This window comes from Phlebotomus papatasi, chromosome 2, assembly GCF_024763615.1.
Source record: "Phlebotomus papatasi isolate M1 chromosome 2, Ppap_2.1, whole genome shotgun sequence".
Classification (NCBI taxonomy): domain Eukaryota; kingdom Metazoa; phylum Arthropoda; class Insecta; order Diptera; family Psychodidae; genus Phlebotomus; species Phlebotomus papatasi.
In genome coordinates this window covers 14,035,026-14,058,877 of record NC_077223.1, presented here as the reverse complement: position 1 = coordinate 14,058,877, position 23,852 = coordinate 14,035,026, and the positions used below count along the sequence as shown (strand labels likewise).

Here is a 23,852-nt window from a genome sequence, read left to right as displayed (position 1 = left end):
TTTTACTTACCAAATTTGCATTTTCTACTTACCATTTTTGATTTTTTTACTTATCATTTTACCAAAATACTTACCTTTCTGCTGCAGCCATAAATACCTACAGAATAATAATTTATTAAGCTAAATGCTAATTCATAATTTCAAATTAAGTTTATAAGAGAAAAGAGAAACTCTATTTTTTAATAAGTTTTTCGCTTACCGTTTATTTCTACTGCTGGAATTCAAAGACAGACCACCCTCATATCTTTCCATAAAATAATTCTTTTTCCATTTTCGCAGTTTGCTCTCGATTTCCATAAACTTCGATGCTTTAAGCAAGTTCTTTTTCTATTTTACTACTAAAATTTTAATTACTAAAATTTTACTACAGAATTAAAAGTGCACAGCAGAAAATATTTTCTAAAATTGTTCGTAAATGTTTGTGAATTCCTATTGGGGAATTAAGTCGTAAATCGTGCATCGCACAAAAAAAGTTTATAAAAGTTTGTACTTTCCACAAACATTGTTTGTAAAACGATAACTTGACGAGCATTTTTTGTTTTGTTTTATAAATATTTGTTCATACGCTTCTGTTGGTCTGACTAAACCTTACGAACAAATGACGAAATTTTACGAACATTTTTTGTGTGTTTACAAACAATTACGAACATATTTTTGTATAAAAAGAATAAATACTCTTCACGTGCTCATATTACGAACAATTTATGTGGAAAAGTACAAACTTTTTCGAACTTTTTTTGTGGATTAGGGTGGCAGCATTACTTGTGGTCTGTCTTTACTTATGGTCTCATCGCAATTTTTGTCAGAAAATGATTCCGAAAACCATAAAAATGTAATGTGTTATCATAAAAACATGAAATATTTTTAATTTTGAGATTTTTCTAAATCATTTTGTGACCTTGTAAAGTTTTTTGCGAGGACGCTATAACTAAAGATATAGGCCACAAATTATGCCGTCACCCTATACGATTTACGAGTATTCTGTAAGTCCCCAGAAAGGGAATTCGCAAACATTTGCGAACAATTTTGCAGAATCTTTTTTTTTCTGTGTGGTGAAAATATGCTTTCCTAGTCATAGAATATATCACAAAGGAAAATTTCGACAAGGAAACACAAAAAAAAATTATTTTTTTTGGGAGTTTTGATAATTATTTCTCCAATTCAAGGTAAAGCTCCAGAGAAAAACTGAACTTACCAAAAACTTATAAAGAACACTGAAATAAATTCACATTCCCACATATTTTTCTTTTGACGCCAAATCCCAAGAGTGCTGTAAATTTTAAGAGTTAATTCATGAGGAGAAAAAACAACCATTGATGGCCACTTTTCACGCAATTGGCGGAACCAACAAGAGTCCTTTTAGCAAAATTAAAAGATACCATCAAACATTTCACCATTGTATTTGATTTTACTTTTTTGTTGCTACAGTAACACTATGATAATTTTTTTATAATGTAAATATCTCTGTTCTTTTAGTTTTATATATTTTTTGTTTTCTTTGTAAGCCATTCTCTGCACAATATTGTTGTTTTTCTTCTCCTGATTTATTTATTTTTTTTTTTAGCTTTTATAGAGATTCTAGAATTAAGTTAAGATTGCCACATAAAATTTTTAAGGCAGGTTTTGAGGGCATTGCATTTTTTTTTTGCAAAGGGTTTTCGAAAGCATCACAGGGACTTTCTTTTTTAAATATTTGAGTGTTTGGTATTTTTGCGGAAATGTCAGACATTGAAAGCAGCTTCATTTTTTTTCTATTCTCTTCTTTATTCTGTTGCAGACTCTTTGATTCTCAACATGGAAGAACTGATTCTGCGTTAATCAATTTAATTAATCGTAAACAATATCTATCGCATTATTATATTTTTGGTTTAACGCTAACTAAAATACTCTCTTAGGAGTACCCTAAAGTATACTCTTTAAATGCTTTAAATGCTATTTTGTGCATCTACCATAAAATGGACGACAAGGCGGAAGTATACGATTTATTAATCCTCCTTTTTATACCTTTTTTTTCTTCAAAGTATAATACCATGTTTTCGGATTTAAATCGTATTATTCAGTTTATATTTTAACTCCTAAACAGACTCAAAATTTGCATTTATACGTTTATAAGGGAATTTATATAGTTATTTTTGATATATTTTAATAATTTTTTTTTGATAATACTTCTAAATAGCATTTTGAAGCCCTCCATTGAGTTTAGCTTGCAAGATTTTTGTTTTCATTTACTCTTTTTCCTATGTTTTATTTCCTAATCTCTGATTTTAAAATTTTTGACAAAAAAAGAAACCAGTTTAAAGTCTTTTTTTTTCAAATCGAGAAAAAAATACCAAATTGTAATTATTTCTTCTCAGAAATCCATTGAAAAATTTTATGTAATTTTTTTTCTAATTTCCGTGTACAAAATACACTTGGAATGTATATAATGTTTATTTAGTCTCATTTTATTTCTCGTCTCATCATCCTACAAAATCCTCCGCCTACAAAACGTTTTCTCATCTAATTTTACACGACATCAAAGTCAATTAATTTGTGCAGATTGGATTGATGGGTAATAAAATTCCATTTCCGCTCTCTATCTTCTTTTTAATTTTCAGCTTAATCAATGGAGACTAATTTATTTTACACTTTCAATTCCCTGTCACTAGTTTTTCACTACTAACACTTTTTTCACACTAAAATTTTTTGTCATTTTTTTTAATAACAAATATGTTAATTTTGCACTTTTCGTCAATATCTACTCACTCACCCTTGTCCACACTTCTCCTATAACAGCCTTGAGAGTCGCCTGATCCTAAACTTTATCAAAAATATAACTCTTCGAGGCCACCGCGTGATCCACTGTCTCTTTTTGCAATGCACTCAATTGGAGTTTCCCGATTTGAGAATCGATACGATTGGATTGTTGTCAGCATCGCTGGATTGTGCTTGGACGCTGTCCTGATCCATAATCGGCGGAAGAACGTTCTGTTGGAAGGCACCAACTAGGTTTCCAGGCGGAAAGTAGTAGGCCACCACGAAGATCTTACCTGTCTTGGAAGTTGCTTTGCCCACACCAAAGTATCGACTGCTTCGCCAGACCATTTGCGTGAAATGACCTGGTAAAATCGTTAGCCACTTTTAATCTTTAAAAATTCCGTATTGAATATTTTCTTTTCAAAATTTCATCTTTGATATTTCGTGATCAATATTTCATCTACGGTATTTTGTCTTCGGTACTTCATCTACGTTCGTTTTCAATATATTACTTTCGACATTTTTATTTTAATGTTTTATCTTTTCAATATTTCGTTTCGAACATTTTGTCTTCAATATTTTGGGTTCACTATTCCGTTCTTGATAGTTCGACTTCTATCATCTTCAACATTTCGTTTTTGATATTTTGTCTTCGATATTAGATATCTGCAATAATTCGTTTTCAGTTTTTTGTCAGTTATAATCATTTCGTATTTTATTATTTCGCATTCAACAATTTACTTTTGTAAATTTTTAATTATTTTCTATTTAAAATAACAGTGCATAAAGAACAATGGGCAAAATATACCAACCTTTCGCCACGAATGTGTCCCATACCATCGCATAGGTATTGGCAAAGGTATCAATTTTTGTTCCGGGTCCAACCTCGAAAGTATGTAGGAAAAGCACCAGAACTTAAAACAAATTCTTAAAAAATCTGACGATTTTTTTTTACAAAATTCCTTTTATACAATAACGGTTTATCTTATGTTGGTCGTTTTAGAGAACAATTTGTAAAGCTGGGCTCAAGAAAAGTTTTTCTAGAACAAACTATATCTTTATCTCTTTATTTTCACTACAATTTTTCAGATTTAGCTAATAAATCCTTGAATATCTTCAAGTTCATAAAAATGGTTCTAGGTTCTAGGAAAATGTCTCCTATGCAGAAATATTTCCCTTGAAAATAAAGTTAAAGCATTTGAAGATCGCAAGGCCCTAAGAGTTACAGTAATCCAAAACTTTAAATAATAAGTTCAGGGTAAAAATATTTTTATAACAAAGCCATTATATTTTTAAACTTTTGTTAAATTCCGTTGGCAATGGTACTTTTAAACTCTGTGATCTTCACCAACTCTAGCTCCTGTTTTAATGAGATTTTTTCAGTAAAGGAGACAAAAGGACGCAATACTTTTAGTGGAATTAAAGGATATTCCAGGATATTTGAGGAAATTCTGGATAGGGATACTGTTTCTTCTAGGAAAATGTTCCTATCTCCTTTAGAAATCATTCTTTGACACAGTATACCGATACCCTTTATCGAGAATAAAAGCAAGCTTCATAAAAATAGTTATACTTATTTCTCAGGATCACTTACGTTAAGATATCTCAGAAAATTGACGTAATGGACTATAAGTTTCTTCGGGAGATATGTTGAAGACACACCAAGGACTCTGACAATACCAGTGGCTCAGGGCGGTAGCGCTGGGGGGCATTGAAGGACAATGCCCAACCCTAATACTTCCAATGCCCTACCTTAAAAACCAGAAACTAAGATAATGTTCTAAGTAAAATGTTTGTAGTATGATATGGTAGAAAAGAAATTAATCTCCTATTAAATGGCCTGTAATCGGTAAGTGATCGATTGGATTGAAGTGCTTAATGCAATTGGTTAAAATCGTATGAAAAGTCAAGCGATAATTTTGTAAAAAATTTAAATATTTTCTCAAACATCTTTAAAAAAATAAAATAGAATATTTATCCATCAATTTGGCATTGTTATTGTTGGGGACGTAGAAAGATTATAATTGGTTTGGTTCAGTCAGTTGACAGAGCTAAGTAAAAATTGTTTCCTTTCGGCTTGAACACAATTACTATGATTTTTCAAAATCATTTTTAACAGTTATTAATGAGTTGCAATTGCAATTATTTGATGATTAATTAAATGAAATAATGTTTTTCAATTATCCTGAGAAAAATGAGCGTAAAGATTCTTACATTTCTTACATAAAAAACTCAATATATTTCTTTTTCTCAGTTACGCATTTTCAATATAGTTAAGGGGTTACATGGATCAAGAAGACTGTAAAAATATAATCTCTCAATTTTTTCAACATATTAGAATTCAAATTTCATTTTTTGAAACTTCCTTCGTTCAAATACTAGTTTAACTCATCAAGTAACATGAAATGCATGAAATATTTGATTTTTAGGATTTAAAGTTATCTGACTAAAATAAATTTATTTTTTACTGAAAGATATGTCATTCTACTTTGTATATTTTATTTAAAAAATTTAAAAAAAAACTAAAAATGTGAATTTTAGAAGCAAAAAGAGTTTCAAAACATTTTTATATTTTCTCACTTAGCGCCTAAAGTAAAAGAGATAATGAAGAATGGATGATTTTTTCGACTTTATTGGATCATAGTTATCTTAGAAAACACTGTTTTAGAACACCTCCCTGAAGCTGGCCGAAGGCCAGCCGAATGCGGGTTTGTGACTTGGCTAAGAAAAACCGTTGCAAATTCAAATATTTTTTTTGTGTCTTGACTAAAAAACACTGAGAAAAATTAAAATAAATGCAGGAAAATGAAATGAAAATTCAGGAAAAACTTCATTTAAATGAAAATTAAGGTGCGTGTCTTGGCTAAAATAAAATATTTTCTCTCATATTTTCCAATATTTTCTTTCAAAACATAATTCATAAAGATACAAATTTCAAACAAAATATCCTGATCCACTTAATTGATACCACTAGGTAGGAGTTGAAAAAACTCAGTAATAATCACATTTACATGTATTTTCATAAATCCAATGAAGAAAATTAGCAAACATATCAAAGAATCAATTTCCTCAATTTTCTCCTACGGGGTTGCTGGAGATGTGACATCCCAAAATAAATAGCCCACTTCATCCTGAACATGATCTACCATGCGTCATGTGCGAAGGAATTCTGACTTCCGGTTTATAAGCCCATGACTCTGACCCATGTAAGAAAAACTCAATGAGAATTAATTTCTACTAAATAGTTAATTCTTCCAATTTTCTCCTACGGGGTTGCTGGAGATGTGACATCCCAAAATAAGTAGCCCACTTCATCCTGAACATGATCTACCATGCGTCATGTGCGAAGGAATTCTGACTTCCGGTTTATGAGCCCATGACTCTGACCCATGTAAGAAAAACTCAATGAGAATCCATTTCTACTAAATAGTTAATTCTTCCAATTTTCTCCTACGGGGTTGCTGGAGATGTGACATCCCAAAATAAGTAGCCCACTTCATCCTGAACATGATCTACCATGCGTCATGTGCGAAGGAATTCTGACTTCCGGTTTATAAGCCCATGACTCTGACCCATGTAAGAAAAACTCAATGAGAATCCATTTCTACTAAATAGTTAATTCTTCCAATTTTCTCCTACGGGGTTGCTGGAGATGTGACATCCCAAAATAAATAGCCCACTTCATCCTGAACATGATCTACCATGCGTCATGTGCGGAGGAATTCTGACTTCCGGTTTATGAGCCCATGACTCTGACCCATGTAAGAAAAACTCAATGAGAATTAATTTCTACTAAATAGTTAATTCTTCCAATTTTCTCCTACGGGGTTGCTGGAGATGTGACATCCCAAAATAAATAGCCCACTTCATCCTGAACATGATCTACCATGCGTCATGTGCGAAGGAATTCTGACTTCCGGTTTATAAGCCCATGACTCTGACCCATGTAAGAAAAACTCAATGAGAATTAATTTCTACTAAATAGTTAATTCTTCCAATTTTCTCCTACGGGGTTGCTGGAGATGTGACATCCCAAAATAAATAGCCCACTTCATCCTGAACATGATCTACCATGCGTCATGTGCGAAGGAATTCTGACTTCCGGTTTATAAGCCCATGACTCTGACCCATGTAAGAAAAACTCAATGAGAATCCATTTCTACTAAATAGTTAATTCTTCCAATTTTCTCCTACGGGGTTGCTGGAGATGTGACATCCCAAAATAAATAGCCCACTTCATCCTGAACATGATCTACCATGCGTCATGTGCGGAGGAATTCTGACTTCCGGTTTATGAGCCCATGACTCTGACCCATGTAAGAAAAACTCAATGAGAATTAATTTCTACTAAATAGTTAATTCTTCCAATTTTCTCCTACGGGGTTGCTGGAGATGTGACATCCCAAAATAAATAGCCCACTTCATCCTGAACATGATCTACCATGCGTCATGTGCGAAGGAATTCTGACTTCCGGTTTATAAGCCCATGACTCTGACCCATGTAAGAAAAACTCAATGAGAATTAATTTCTACTAAATAGTTAATTCTTCCAATTTTCTCCTACGGGGTTGCTGGAGATGTGACATCCCAAAATAAATAGCCCACTTCATCCTGAACATGATCTACCATGCGTCATGTGCGAAGGAATTCTGACTTCCGGTTTATGAGCCCATGACTCTGACCCATGTAAGAAAAACTCAATGAGAATCCATTTCTACTAAATAGTTAATTCTTCCAATTTTCTCCTACGGGGTTGCTGGAGATGTGACATCCCAAAATAAGTAGCCCACTTCATCCTGAACATGATCTACCATGCGTCATGTGCGAAGGAATTCTGACTTCCGGTTTATGAGCCCATGACTCTGACCCATGTAAGAAAAACTCAATGAGAATCCATTTCTACTAAATAGTTAATTCTTCCAATTTTCTCCTACGGGGTTGCTGGAGATGTGACATCCCAAAATAAGTAGCCCACTTCATCCTGAACATGATCTACCATGCGTCATGTGCGAAGGAATTCTGACTTCCGGTTTATAAGCCCATGACTCTGACCCATGTAAGAAAAACTCAATGAGAATCCATTTCTACTAAATAGTTAATTCTTCCAATTTTCTCCTACGGGGTTGCTGGAGATGTGACATCCCAAAATAAATAGCCCACTTCATCCTGAACATGATCTACCATGCGTCATGTGCGAAGGAATTCTGACTTCCGGTTTATGAGCCCATGACTCTGACCCATGTAAGAAAAACTCAATGAGAATCCATTTCTACTAAATAGTTAATTCTTCCAATTTTCTCCTACGGGGTTGCTGGAGATGTGACATCCCAAAATAAGTAGCCCACTTCATCCTGAACATGATCTACCATGCGTCATGTGCGAAGGAATTCTGACTTCCGGTTTATGAGCCCATGACTCTGACCCATGTAAGAAAAACTCAATGAGAATCCATTTCTACTAAATAGTTAATTCTTCCAATTTTCTCCTACGGGGTTGCTGGAGATGTGACATCCCAAAATAAGTAGCCCACTTCATCCTGAACATGATCTACCATGCGTCATGTGCGAAGGAATTCTGACTTCCGGTTTATGAGCCCATGACTCTGACCCATGTAAGAAAAACTCAATGAGAATCCATTTCTACTAAATAGTTAATTCTTCCAATTTTCTCCTACGGGGTTGCTGGAGATGTGACATCCCAAAATAAGTAGCCCACTTCATCCTGAACATGATCTACCATGCGTCATGTGCGAAGGAATTCTGACTTCCGGTTTATAAGCCCATGACTCTGACCCATGTAAGAAAAACTCAATGAGAATTAATTTCTACTAAATAGTTAATTCTTCCAATTTTCTCCTACGGGGTTGCTGGAGATGTGACATCCCAAAATAAATAGCCCACTTCATCCTGAACATGATCTACCATGCGTCATGTGCGAAGGAATTCTGACTTCCGGTTTATAAGCCCATGACTCTGACCCATGTAAGAAAAACTCAATGAGAATTAATTTCTACTAAATAGTTAATTCTTCCAATTTTCTCCTACGGGGTTGCTGGAGATGTGACATCCCAAAATAAATAGCCCACTTCATCCTGAACATGATCTACCATGCGTCATGTGCGAAGGAATTCTGACTTCCGGTTTATGAGCCCATGACTCTGACCCATGTAAGAAAAACTCAATGAGAATCCATTTCTACTAAATAGTTAATTCTTCCAATTTTCTCCTACGGGGTTGCTGGAGATGTGACATCCCAAAATAAATAGCCCACTTCATCCTGAACATGATCTACCATGCGTCATGTGCGAAGGAATTCTGACTTCCGGTTTATGAGCCCATGACTCTGACCCATGTAAGAAAAACTCAATGAGAATCCATTTCTACTAAATAGTTAATTCTTCCAATTTTCTCCTACGGGGTTGCTGGAGATGTGACATCCCAAAATAAGTAGCCCACTTCATCCTGAACATGATCTACCATGCGTCATGTGCGAAGGAATTCTGACTTCCGGTTTATAAGCCCATGACTCTGACCCATGTAAGAAAAACTCAATGAGAATCCATTTCTACTAAATAGTTAATTCTTCCAATTTTCTCCTACGGGGTTGCTGGAGATGTGACATCCCAAAATAAATAGCCCACTTCATCCTGAACATGATCTACCATGCGTCATGTGCGAAGGAATTCTGACTTCCGGTTTATGAGCCCATGACTCTGACCCATGTAAGAAAAACTCAATGAGAATCCATTTCTACTAAATAGTTAATTCTTCCAATTTTCTCCTACGGGGTTGCTGGAGATGTGACATCCCAAAATAAATAGCCCACTTCATCCTGAACATGATCTACCATGCGTCATGTGCGAAGGAATTCTGACTTCCGGTTTATGAGCCCATGACTCTGACCCATGTAAGAAAAACTCAATGAGAATCCATTTCTACTAAATAGTTAATTCTTCCAATTTTCTCCTACGGGGTTGCTGGAGATGTGACATCCCAAAATAAGTAGCCCACTTCATCCTGAACATGATCTACCATGCGTCATGTGCGAAGGAATTCTGACTTCCGGTTTATGAGCCCATGACTCTGACCCATGTAAGAAAAACTCAATGAGAATCCATTTCTACTAAATAGTTAATTCTTCCAATTTTCTCCTACGGGGTTGCTGGAGATGTGACATCCCAAAATAAGTAGCCCACTTCATCCTGAACATGATCTACCATGCGTCATGTGCGAAGGAATTCTGACTTCCGGTTTATGAGCCCATGACTCTGACCCATGTAAGAAAAACTCAATGAGAATCCATTTCTACTAAATAGTTAATTCTTCCAATTTTCTCCTACGGGGTTGCTGGAGATGTGACATCCCAAAATAAGTAGCCCACTTCATCCTGAACATGATCTACCATGCGTCATGTGCGAAGGAATTCTGACTTCCGGTTTATAAGCCCATGACTCTGACCCATGTAAGAAAAACTCAATGAGAATCCATTTCTACTAAATAGTTAATTCTTCCAATTTTCTCCTACGGGGTTGCTGGAGATGTGACATCCCAAAATAAGTAGCCCACTTCATCCTGAACATGATCTACCATGCGTCATGTGCGAAGGAATTCTGACTTCCGGTTTATGAGCCCATGACTCTGACCCATGTAAGAAAAAAATAAGTAGCCCACTTCATCCTGAACATGATCTACCATGCGTCATATGCGAAGGAATTCTGACTTCCGGTTTATGAGCCCATGACTAGAGATCGACGCCGAGAAAAATTCGGCGGCTGCGTTGAAATTTTAGCCGATGTCTACGGCTCGCTGCGCGCCGGCGCGCAGCGAGCCGTAGACATTTTTAAAATTTTAGCCGCAGCCGCCGAAAATTTCTCGGCGTCGATCTCTCATATGACTCATTGGCTCATAAACCGGAAGTCAGAATTCCTTCGCATATGACGCATGGTGGATCATGTTCAGGATGAAGTGGGCTATTTATTTTGGGATGTCACATCTCCAGCAACCCCGTAGGAGAAAATTGAGGAAATTGATTCTTTGATATGTTTGCTAATTTTCTTCATTGGATTTATGAAAATACATGTAAATGTGATTATTACTGAGTTTTTTCAACTCCTACCTAGTGGTATCAATTAAGTGGATCAGGATATTTTGTTTGAAATTTGTATCTTTATGAATTATGTTTTGAAAGAAAATATTGGAAAATATGAGAGAAAATATTTTATTTTAGCCAAGACACGCACCTTAATTTTCATTTAAATGAAGTTTTTCCTGAATTTTCATTTCATTTTCCTGCATTTATTTTAATTTTTCTCAGTGTTTTTTAGTCAAGACACAAAAAAAATATTTGAATTTGCAACGGTTTTTCTTAGCCAAGTCACAAACCCGCATTCGGCTGGTCTTCGGCCAGCTTCAGGGAGGTGAATTTGTAGTAGAATATAATTAATTTCACTAGGACTGACACTTCTTTCTGACTCGGGTCTTGGTAATTTTTAAGTCATATACCAATACCAATGGGCCTAGTCTCAACTCTGGCGAAGGGTTGGACAAGCTTTCATACATTTCTGCCCATTGCCCTTTACCATTCTAGTTGCTCTGCGATAGCGGCGATAGCATAAAAATTTAGAATATATATTTTTTTATATCACCATGCAATTTAATCAAATTTCAGAATATTGTAGTCTAGGATATGAAGTTTACAAAAAGTCGCGGGGTTCCAAGAGAACCGGAGATAAGGGAGGCCAAAGTTCGCGGAATTCAAAACATTTCTAAGGTTATATTTAACCGAATTTGATGTGTAAGAACGCAAATGAAAGGTCCTTACTAAGCCCATAGTCTAAGCGCCACAGTTGAGAAAGATAAACCAATTTTCATGATATATAAATCACAATTATCGCGACATCCGCTTAACCTACTTTGATGATTTACTTCGGCACAATTTACGGACATTTTAAGAAGCTTAGGATTGTACGAAGCATGGGACCATTCCTCAACAGAATGAACTGATTTAAGCTTATCAATCACTTAATTTCAATGATGTGTAAATATAATGCTTCAATAGTTATTTCCATTGAATATTAATTTTTATTGATTTACTCTGAAATTTTTTTGTGAAATTCTGTTTTAAAAACTAATTAAATGGATTTATTTTTTTTTCCATTCAATTCATACTTTTCATAGACGTGATAAAAAAGCATATTTGTGTTTCATTAACTGATGTCCAAACCATCGAAATTATTTCATTGCCCAATTTAGTTTTTTGATACTGACAATAATAATGTAATTAAAATTTGCCTATATTGATTTTATAATGAAAACTTACACAACTAACCATTGAACAGGGAAAAATTACATTTAGTGCACCTTTTAGATCAGAAAAATTATATGAAATCCAAATTCAGATCTTTTTCTTTCTCAGAAGTTTCCTATACATCTATCTCCCTTTTTGAACTCTTCTTCTTCTTTTGAATGTCACAACAATTTAGTTCAGTTTCTTTTTGAATGCAGGCCAATGAGACAGACATAATGAAACTTTAGAGAAAGACAGAGACGTGAATTTTGATTTCATGAATTTTTCCTGTTCCAAGAAGTGTGCCAGAGGAACCTGAATTTCGACAAAAAACTAATCTAATTTAGATAATTTACTTTGAAGATAGTTTTGGGCAAAATGTACATTTTTTATTTTCCCCTTGCCAAAACTTTTGATAATGTTTCGGATTTTAATGGCTCCGGCACAGCTTTTATGTCAGGAAAATTTCATGAAGTCAAAATTCACATCACTTTCATTCTCAAACGTTTTGTCTATGTCTATCCTACTCATTCACACTCTTCTTCTTCTTCTTTTGAACACCACGCCAAATTAAATTTAGTTTAATCCAATTTTGTGCCCAAGAAAAATATTTTGAGAAAGAAAGTTACGCGAATTTTGATTTCATAAAATTTTACTGATCTAAAAGGTATGCCGGGTGCACAAACTTCTAAATTGAGTATTATTAAATTTTGATTTTTTCTTAAACAATCTTAAGTTTTTGTCCCTAATTTATACAGTGCCAGAACTTTTTGCAAAATCCTTTCTTTCTCTTGGGTGTTAATTTCACTCACGCTCCTGTGACTTGAGCTCTTCAATGGCATCCTTGTGCCAAGAAAAGCGCTAAAAATAAAATGTTATATACAATAGAAACATAATAATTTTATGCAATGTTTATGTGGAATTTGCTTTACAACATTCAAAATTGCTTCGTTCTACACATGCTTATTAATGACTTAATTTATCTAAAGAGACGAACATTTGGCCAGAGTCCTGCATTTATTAAGAGAAAGAACATTATGTTCTTGGGACAATCCTACGTTAAGTCCATGGGATTCTGTAGTTTATAGCATTGAGGACTATCAATATGATTTTGGGGGTCATTGTCGAGGGAATGCTGAATTTGGCATTTGTTGATAGTTTGCATATGGATCCTTTCTTGGCTTCCCTTTCCAAGAACTTGGCGCTATCCACATAATCTCTTGAATGAAGTGGAGGATTTTCAGAGATAAACCCTCTAGCAGACTTCATATTTTTTTCTATAGCATGTGCCAAGAATCCTTCCCATTAAACAAACTAATTCTCGTAAATTATTTTCATTCGCCATTCAATTTTTTTCTAGCCTCTCTCGCCTTATTCAAATCTAGATTTATTTGAAGATTGTACCCATCGGCAATGACTTTGGAAGATAAGTATAAAGCGATGGAAAAGTTCATGACCTTACGTTAATGATTTTCCTATGGAAATATATTTGCTATTGTTTTTATTGCAAGAACAGTAACAATTTCTTTCTAATATGAAATATAAACGATACAATGTGTAGGAATTAAAAAAAAATAGTTTTAATTTTTTAAGCATTTGTTATTTCATGAAATAGGGACAAAATGTTTATATTTTGTGAACTTGACAAAAAAAATTTAAATCAATTAAAGTTAAATAAAAAGTTCAATTGAATTTATTATAATACTTATAAATAAATTAATCCAAATTGTCCAAGCGTTTTTTAATACAAATAGGAATAAAATATAAGCGACAAAGTGTCCCATTTTGCTGAATGTTCTAAGTGGTGACATAATTAGGGGAAATTGGCTATGCTTTGTACGATCCCAAGCTTCGTAATGAATGAATAAATGTAACTCCGCAATATATTTTAAGAACTGGGTACTTTCTCCTAGTTTTTAAAATATGAATGCGATGAGTCACATTTACTAAGAAACATAGAAAAATTTAGTCCTTACGAAGTTTGGAATCGTACGAAGCATGGGCACTACTAGTTATATTGAAAAATACCAAAGGTTTCGCCAATCAAAGACTGTGTAATTGAGTAAAAAATATGACGGGATTAAATATTTATTTACACAGATAACAGATATTAAATTGGCTTTTATTTCTTATATGTATTATTTTCTAATTTATTCTGCAATGACAGAAAACAGGTAATAAACTCAAAAGTTTTTTCGGCACGCTAGTTTTTTCAGCACTTCTTCAACAAATGCGGCCAATGAGCACAAGATACACTGGACTAAACGGTCTGAACTTCGACATGCTTAGCTAATCCTGGAACCATACGTGCACAAACCGATAGATTTCAATTAATGTAAATGGTCAAAAAAGATTGTTTTTTCCCTGGGTCATATATAACGCGAAAGAGTTAGCGATTAAAATCCTTAAAACGATTTTTATAGGTTAAAGACCCAACCTACACTAAAAAACATATATTGCTAAAATTTCTTCTTCAAAATTGGATTTATTTAAAAGGTCTTGAAATTTTTAATGATTTCGAATGCTTTGAATCAATTATTAATCCGTAAAAAGAAGTATTAATAAGGTAAAGTGCCCTCGAGTCGACCGGTTCTTCGACTTGACCGATGGTCACTATTTGAATGTTTGATGGTGAATTACTATAAAATTGTCACTGATTTGTATTTATTTATGGAATGATTGACCTATTAATGTTAGATCATACGCCAAATATTAGTGCAAATATAAATAAATTGAATAAATAACTTTACCGGTCGACTTGAGGGCACTTTACCTTACCCATAATTTAATCAAGAAGCACTGTCCTTTTTTCTTCAATTTAAAGTGGATTAGACAAACTTTTTTTTTACTTTTGTACATTGTTCTCTATATTTATTTCTACTTACAAAAACGTTTGATATCGTACTTCAAGAAAAAAAAAATTTAATAAAATAAATGTGGAAAACAAAATATTTGAGATGAAATATTGAAAACGAAATTTTGAAGACGAAATGGGGGAAACTGGGGCACCGCCAAACACGGGGTAGCACCAAGGTGTTTACATTCACACTTCACCTCCCTATAAGGTGAATCACTAAATGCATTTTTTAGGTTATGAGTCAAATTTCTTCCGAAACACATTCCGAAGAATAAGAAGAAGAATGAAAAAATATCATTTGACAATTCCGAATAATTACTGTGATTCTCTTATTTTCACAGCTATTGTAATCGACCGATTTGATCAATTGTCTTTGATAATAGTACGGAATATTTCTGATTTCATAAATTACCTTCATAAAACACAATTCTCAAGAAAAAGAACATTTTTTACGCAACTTATACTACGATGCGACGCTAATACCTTTCTGTATTGTAAAAGTGGTGGATTATTTTTGCTGTGGGTGTGTCGTTTTGTCACAAAATTATTGCACCCAGGATTGTTTTGAGACACTTCGGAAGAAATTTACAGGTAATTAGAGGATTTGCTTCGAATGCTGCAATAGAAAAGACTTCCCTGTATGACGAATCAGTGTAAATCAATTTCAGGGGATTCCTGCTGCTTGTTTAGTGTGAAGATTTTAGTATTGCTGCATCACGCAATCACCACAGGAGGACACAGGCATCGATCTTCGATGCCTTCTACATGCTTCAGACCCTAAGTCAAAGTACGTAACGAACGTTACGTACGTACGTACATTACGTTTTTGAATCCTAACACTTAGTAAATTCTCGCGTAAGCAATTTTAAATTAAAAAATAAGTTAGAAATCACATTAAATATGTTTCGTGATACTACTCTTGAAGGGTAAAAGGTCATTAGAGAATTAGTGGGGTGCAAGAAGACGGTAAAATTCAAATCAAGAAAATTTATTTTTCCTGATTTGAAATATTTATTTTATTTGGTTCTCAATGGGTCAATATAAAGACATAGCATTTCAATATCTTCTATATACAAGGAATTATTTTATTTTTATAAATATATATAAGTAGCGTTACAAATTATAACTAATGCGTTAACTTGCGCATCTTGCTTTGCTCAAGCGACTTAAAATAACGGCGGCGCTTCTCAGCTTGCTTTCTATCGTTATCTTGCATTTGACTATTTAACACTCTCATTCTGATTTTTATTCTAAGCCTTGAAAATTCATCAATAATTTGTTCTAAATTTTCAATGACTGGTATTTTTTCAAGGCATTTCAGGGCATTTTTAATAGCTGCAGATGTGTTTGCGACAAAGTTTTTCTTAAATGAAAACTCTCCTAAACTGTGAACTTTTTTGAAAATGCTGTCCATCTTAGTGCATAGCTCCATGAGGTCGATGTTTGGAATTACTAAACCTCCTCGGCTTCTCGCTTCAACCCATGACGATCTTCCCTGTTCCTTTTCTTTTTTGTTTAAGGATTTTGATCCAATGCTGGTGTCGATTACCATGAATTTTTTAGCGATATATCCTGAATTTGGAGAGGTCAATGGAGCAGCCACAGAGTGACGTTGTGCCGGTGACATGTGTGGAACAGCCACAGTGTGAAGTTGTGCTGGCGAGAGCTTTGGAGGCTGCACAATTGAGAAGGATGCTGAATCTCTTGATTTCGGGCTTGATTTCGGGTCTTCAAATTGGGTTCGCGGAATTGATGGTACAGCTGAAAAAATATATCTCATAGTATGCAAGAAGTAATAAAATTTAGCAAACTTACCCTCATTTTTGAGCATTTGTCGCGCCCCCGGAAACATTTTCATGAAAACAGATGTTCTCATGAAATCTTCAGCTTCGAAGTGGTCTGAGCAAATGCGGGGAAATTCAACCTTTCCACCGCAAAAAGCCCTCCATTTGAGTTTTACATTCTTTTCAGCTGTTTTTTGAAGGCGATCAAAGGATAAATTCGTCTTTTTTTGCCAAATACATTATCACACAAAGGAACATCACATTTCTGCGACATTGTAAACGTTTACCTACCATTTAAAAACTTTGACAAGTTGCATATTTTATTTTTCGGATTTCTTGGAATTTCTTCAGAAAATTTTTTTTCGCGAAACTTAAAAAAATCATTAAATGTGTTTAATTTTAGACTAGATTATTTGTGATGCAAATATCTTTCATTTTTTGTCCATAAATTTGTACCCAGTTTGCATTCAAATTAAAAATGAAAGGAGAATCACACCACACATAAGCTATAGCAACCTTACTCTGAATTTTTATTTGGCGCCATCCGAAAATTCGGATCCCGCCAAACCCGAGAAGCCATTTTGATGACGTAGATAATCTCATTGTGACGTCGCTGGTTTTAGTGATTCACCTTATAGGGAGGTGAAGTGTGAATGTAAACACCTTGGGGTAGCACCAAACACTAATTTTTTTCTAAACTACCTGAGGATAGTCTCGACCATTTCTTCTGTGGATAATGCATCCTTTTACTAAAGAATTTCTGTAAGTCTTGTCTCTTGAAGTCGAATATCTGATTAAAAAATCAGTGTTCGGTACTACCCCGTGTTTGTTTGTGCCTCTTTTTTCATTTACTGTTCTTCAGGGAATTGGGAAATTAATCGAAATTAGAGTAGCACTTACCAGCATTAACGTTGGTGTGCAGAAGACGAGGTTCCTTGAAATAATTGTAGCGCCGGACAGTGCTGTACCAGTAAGAGGCTACCTCCTGTCCCGTGAGATCAGTTACGAGTGCACTGATTGGGCAGCAGAAGAGATTCTGGCCCAAATTCTTATCTGAACGATAGTAGAATTCATTCGTGCTGGCCAGATGATTCGCCCAATTCTGTGCCCATTCACACAACTGCATAAAAATGTGTATGAGAATGGTTTTATTGGCATAGAAAATGCGTCTGTCGGGTCTGTCGCATTCAACATTTGGGGTGGTAAAAAATTTCTGGGATTCATGCCAGACGGGAATAGTCATCAAACTTGAACTTGAATAATGCCGGAGCATAAAAAAGGCGCCATAGTTTGACCACAAAATTTCTCATCCGTGAGAAATGTCCCTTATGGAAAAAAAAACCTTTTTTCCCTCCCACAAAACTCACCTCGGTGGAAACTGTGAGAGCTGGAGCTGCGTGACGAGCCCGATATTCATTGTGCCAGCACAGACAATCGAGGATGAAGTCTTTGTCCTGAATTACCGTCATCTTTGGGGACTCCTCACCACCATTCATGTCCCTGTGCTTCGAAGACACCTTTATGATCATCCCAGACAAATAAAAATCGATATAAAACTCTGTTGTATTTTGTGGACAATTCTCAGGGATTTATTTGGAGTGCGGGCCATTAAAAGGATTACACAATTAAAAGGTTACATTGGACCGCGAGATTATCTCAATTTTCTGTCGGTGAATCATTCGTCTTACAGAGTTGACTCTACTGATGGATTGGGGAATTGCGTGAGTCTGATTAACACACTTGATATTTCCTTTTGAATTTATTCGCATTTTCTTATGATTCCATCACCTTCGTGAGGTAAACAATACTTTTCCTGGTGAGGGACTTTCAAAGAAAAGCCATAAAGCTTCTGACATTATTCACAATATTTATGTCGTGTCAGGAAGAGTTTATTCTTCACTATTATTTTTTTTGCTTTTTAGTTCAGCAAAATTAATTTTTAAAACATATTTCTTAACCGACTGGGGCAAATTTCGACTCATTCGAAAGGCTTAGAAATCCAATGGATAAAACGAGAAAATTGACAAATTTAGTCTAAATAAGGGAGAGTAAAGCAGTTAACGACAGGACAGTTTCAATTTTTGCATATTCTTCTTATCTCTTTGAAAAGAATGGAGTGAAACCTTTATATTACTGAAGGTATCAATCCTACACTGAGAAAAAAAGAGGGTGCGATTAACTTTTTTTCCTCAGAACTTTAACACTTTTTAGTTGTAAAAACATATCAACAATTTTTAATGTTAATTTTACACCTTTTTAAGTGTAAAATTAACATGAAAAAGGGTAACTTTAACCCCTAATACACCTAAAAAGGGTAATATTTACACCGATTTTGGATCAATACTGCAGGGTAAAATTAACATTTCCGGAATGTCATTTTAACTTCTTCGGATTTTTCTCAGTGTAAGACGACTCTGAAATTTTAATTCATATTCCGAAAGTGCTTGAGGAGCAGTTTCGTACAAACACATGGAGAAGATTCCTGTGCCCAATAATGTCCTTTTTAATTAAATTAACTTAAAATAATCACTAAAAACGTTTTATAGATATTTTTGTCGATAAAGTTCGAAATCTAACAAAGTAGATTTCCTAAAAGCTCATTACCAAAAAAAAATAAATAAAATAAAACAAATAATCTTTCAGTGTTTTTTTAATGCTTAGAAAATAATTGATTGATTTAATTGTTATAATATTTTTTTATAATATTTTCAGCAAGATAAGGTAAAGTATCCTCGAGTCGACCACCTCTCGACTCGACCACCCTGGGTTCCATAAGTCGACCGATGGAAATATTTATTCAATTTATTTATTTTTGCAATAATATTTAGCGAATGCTTTAACGTCATTGAGTCAATTATTTTATAAATAATACGAATCAGTTAAAAATTTGTAAAAATTTACCATTAAAAACTGAAAAAATAATAAAAATGCGAAGCGTGAAAGTAATTTCTTAAATAAAAATTCGTTATTTTCCAGTAAATTATGACATGTTTCTTGATATCCTTGACTTTTTTCTTAAGGAATTATTTCGATTATTACCCTTAAAGATTACTAGAAAATTTAAATTTTTAGTCTAATCGCAAGTCCAGGACTTTATCTATGTTACTGTGTATCACTTTTAGTTCTATGATTAAGTTAAATATTAATTTTGAGTTTTAAAATTGAAGGTGTATTTCAAATATGATGTTCCACAATTCGACCGGTCGACGAATCCATAGAAAGTGAAGCTTTTTTTCACTGAAATATTGTTCTATTTTGCAACAATTCCTAAAAGTGTGCTTACCTATTTTATTTTAACGAATTCTTAATTTTAAGTGTTATCCGTGAAGTGTAAAGAAAGCCTAAGTTAAATTAATTACATTATAGTTCTGTGGTTTATTTAATTTTAAAAAAAAAATGGGTGGTCGAGTAGAGGAACCCTGGGCGATCGAGTAGAGGCACTCTGATATCAAAGTGGTCGAATAGAGGAACGCTTCGTATTTCTGAAACATTTTTTTTTTTTATTTTAAATTATATTATGGCTAAATGAAGTTCACAATTAGATAGATAAAGATATTAGACATATTAGATGAGCACATATATTCTGTCAGTAGAAGAGGTTGAAAGTTTGGAGTGGTATATCTCAGCTCCTGATGAATATAATTGGATGAGTGAACTATTGTTGGAAAGCTTGGTTCATTAGCTTTTAGAATCTGGTATACTTAATCTGCTATGGATAAACCATGGTCATCCAGAACCATTTATGTCGAAGAAAACACATTTTGCAACGTCTTTTTTGGCCATCTAATTCTGGGACCAGGAGTGACCCACTTTTCTCGCACAGGGACTATTTGTTAGAGGAACTCAAAGGGTATAATTTGTGGAAGAAACATTTTTTTTTGGACATTTAGTTTTTTTTATTCATCGACTTTTGCAAGACTTTTTGATTATTTATTGCCTAGCTGGAAGTGTTTTTTAGATGACACTGTAGCTTTCTTTAAGAAAATTTGTTCAAAATCCTTGCCAAATATACCTCGCAAAAATTCATTTAAAGTTTATAAAATTAGATATACAGTCAAGTGTGCTAATCCGGGCGCTTCGCTATCTGGATCGTTTATGCCTAATCCACTTAAAATAATATTTTTATTTTTATTTCCGTAATATAGTCACTACAGTAATATAACTATTCAAGTTTGAGAAAAAGCAAAAATAATATTTTTATCTATTAAATAAGTGAGTGTAATCGACTCATTTCAATCTTGTGCCAGCTGGGTTCTTCACTAAAAATTTTCTAGTCAGTGATATTTTTGCTAATGACGGCTGGTTGATTGAAAACATTTATTGTTTTTTCCTTGTGAAAAAAAAGTATTTTAAAACCAAAGGTTTAATTAAAAGTGAATTAGCGAAAAGGCGACCCAGTTAGTGCATGCTGACTTATTTCAGTATTATCATTATTTTATAAATTTTCTTTAATATTTTTGATAATTATTTTTATATTATGTTTCTGAATGAAACAGTGAATAATTCTGTGGATTTAAAAGAAGTAAAAAAGAATTTCATCAGTCTAAAAACAAGCGTTTAAGTAGCACTCTTCGGAAAACGATCCCTCACATTACTATAGTACTGCAAAACTTAAAAAAAAATCACAGATCCATTTTTAATCCCAAATTTAATGATTTTGTTTTTTGGAAGCTCATAAGATTCAAGAAAAGGGATTTTAAGGTAGTAAAAGCGCTTTTCACGGGTGAAAATGCCTTAACTCTTTCCGGACCGCAGCATATGCTGCAAGCCAATTTCACAATTTTTTAATCAAAAATATCTAAGATCAGGAATTAATTGAGGTCCTACAAAAAATATCTTACATTTGGACATCCTTATAGTTTGTAATCATCCACAAGAATAGAATTTTTATCAGTTCTGAATAATTAAAAAACATTATTTTTCACAGAACATTCATATGCTTCTTTGGGTACTACAGTCCCAAAAGAGACGAAAGAGTTAAAGGAAATAGAACTTAGAGTTCTCGATTTATCTTTGATTTCATGTTTGTTTTATTAATTGAATATCGTGTAGGGGGAGGTCAACCGTTCTTCTCTGTCCCAAGAAACTTAAACGTAGGGTAAAATTAGGTAATTTGGAACCATTTACAATATAGAATATTTGAGATTTTTTCATTGTTTAAGATATTCAAAAGGAAGAAAAGCTCTTCCATTTCTTCTTGATCGTCTTTTTCTTTTATTTAGCGGTCCTTTTTTTCTCTTTGCTCATCTGAAACAGTGAGAAAATCTCAAATGTCCCAAATTGTAAATGGTTCAAAATTACCTCACTTTACCCTAATTGTATTAAATTTTCAATCTAAAGTCCGCATAATTTTTTAACGGTGACCAGTGATGATGATAAGGATTTGACGGATAATGTATTTGAACCTTTAAAATGAGCCACATATACCTTGGGAAGAGGCAGCAGTGGACGATTGTCCAGGAGGGGTTCTGTGACCCCTCCTTGTCCGCCATTGGACTCATTGGCATTTATATCATCCACACCACTAACTCCTGGAAGACGTCTTCGGGTCAGGTCACAAGCAGCCACTCTCTTCCGCAGATTAGCCATCACAATCGCTTCCTCTCTGTCCACATGACAGAAAAAAAAGAGAATCCCATAGAAAATATACTTTCAAAGGATTTCCGCTGCATGTTCTTCTCACCTTTTACGCCCTGGCAGCATGACCCTATTCCCGGGAATGGCGGAAATCGGCGTGACACTGCATTCTGGGGTGGAAAATTGCAATTTTTTCTGTGCCGGACGCTTCGACTGTTTCGATGACATGGAAGATTGGCTATTTTGTTTCTTCAAAGGCACCATTTCGATTCCACTCCGATCCGCTGGAGCACCCCCAAGTGCCGGACTTGCATTTAAGGCCATTCTACTTTTCTCTTTTTTTTGATACGTTTGCCCACCTCCTTGCTCTCAAATCACAGCCACCAAGTGATAACTCTACACAAAACCCAAAACTAAACCCTCGTCTCGTCTTCTTTAAGGATATTCAACTTTTTTTTGCACACACAAAAAATGCGTGATGGAAGCTCACAAAAGGAATCACACAAAACTTTACTGATAAAAGATACCGATAGATAAGAAAATCATCGGGGAAATTTCATCAGAATGACAAGTAAGATGAGGAAAATTCGGATTGGAAGAAAGTTTGAAAAGAAGTGAAAGTGTGTGAGAAAAAGGAAGAAATATTAGGATAACTGCACTGCACTTCACTAAATGGTCCTCGCAGGGCTTTTCACCAGCAACAACAAGAAGGAAAAGAATTTCGTTGTGTAGTCACTTTTGTCGCCCCAACTCAATTGACCATCCGTGTCAGATGGAACATCATTTTCAGTCCCATCGAGGGAGACTTCTTTGGAGAAAGCACTGGAAGTATTTCCAACAACTCTCTGCCCATGCGTATCCAAATTTCTCCTCAAAGAGGGATTTCCTCGCATACAGTATTGTGGAAGATTAATAGCGCAATCTTAGTTCAAAATTTATCGCTCGATTGGAATTTAGAAAAAATAGATTTTTTTGGACGACAAGTGACGGAATATTATTTTTTCGGATAAGAAAAAAGGTCAATTTATTGTTATAAACAATCCGTCAAAATTTGCCATGGAAATTATTTTTTTTGCCAAACAATCGAGCGGAAAAATGGTGCTTCTTAAGTAGTGGTTCCTTTAGCGGTTTTATTCACTGTAGGCAGTTTGTAGTCATCAGGATTTGTCGGATGCGACATGTAGTGATTGGTACTACAATATCCTTCCAGTATTTGAGAAGTTTTATAAGTAAAAGTCACCGCTTCGCAATAAATTTGTACCAATTCCATATCAGATAACATGGTATTACCTCTGAAAGTGCAGTATTTTCGCCCTTAGGAGTACTATTTCTTGAAGAATTGATAAATAATGTTACCCAAACGACTCATCCTCTTCGTAAAAGCTTTCACTTTTACACTAATTCCCCTAGAGACTTTGATTAAGCTGTTTTCATTACATAAAAGCTTATGGCCTCTATCAATCACAAATTCTAGTTTTCAAATAAAATTTTCCTTCTGTTGAAAGGTTCCAATTTGAATAAAAAGACAGATTTGATCATTTTATTGCCAATATAAACCATTTCTTATTAAAGAATGGTTTTAGAAACATTAAAAAAATAAAAATACCTTTTTG

The 23,852-nt window shown here is 34.3% G+C and overlaps 1 protein-coding gene across 1 annotated transcript; it reads right to left on the bottom strand.

Moving 5' to 3' along the window:
- Positions 1–1,383: 1,383 nt before the first annotated feature.
- On the bottom strand, positions 1,384–23,142 carry LOC129802664 (uncharacterized). The gene is made up of 5 exons (XM_055848649.1): positions 22,346–23,142; positions 22,090–22,267; positions 18,030–18,179; positions 17,563–17,782; positions 1,384–3,098 (listed from the first exon to the last, which is right to left on the bottom strand). The coding sequence occupies exons 1-5, from the start codon at positions 22,561–22,563 to the stop codon at positions 2,863–2,865; spliced, it is 1,002 nt and encodes a 333-aa protein (XP_055704624.1). The 5' UTR covers positions 22,564–23,142; the 3' UTR covers positions 1,384–2,862.
- Positions 23,143–23,852: the final 710 nt, after the last annotated feature.

Excerpts from the sequence above, each read along its gene's own strand:
- LOC129802664 (XM_055848649.1), bottom strand. The coding sequence starts at position 22,563 with ATGGCCTTAAATGCAAGTCCGGCACTTGGGGGTGCTCCAGCGGATCGG. Across the intron at positions 17,783-18,029 it reads CTCTCACAGTTTCCACCGAG|TTGTGTGAATGGGCACAGAA; the intron begins GTGAGTTTTGTG and ends ATTTTTATGCAG. Across the intron at positions 3,099-17,562 it reads GCACACCAACGTTAATGCTG|GTCATTTCACGCAAATGGTC; the intron begins GTAAGTGCTACT and ends CGATTTTACCAG.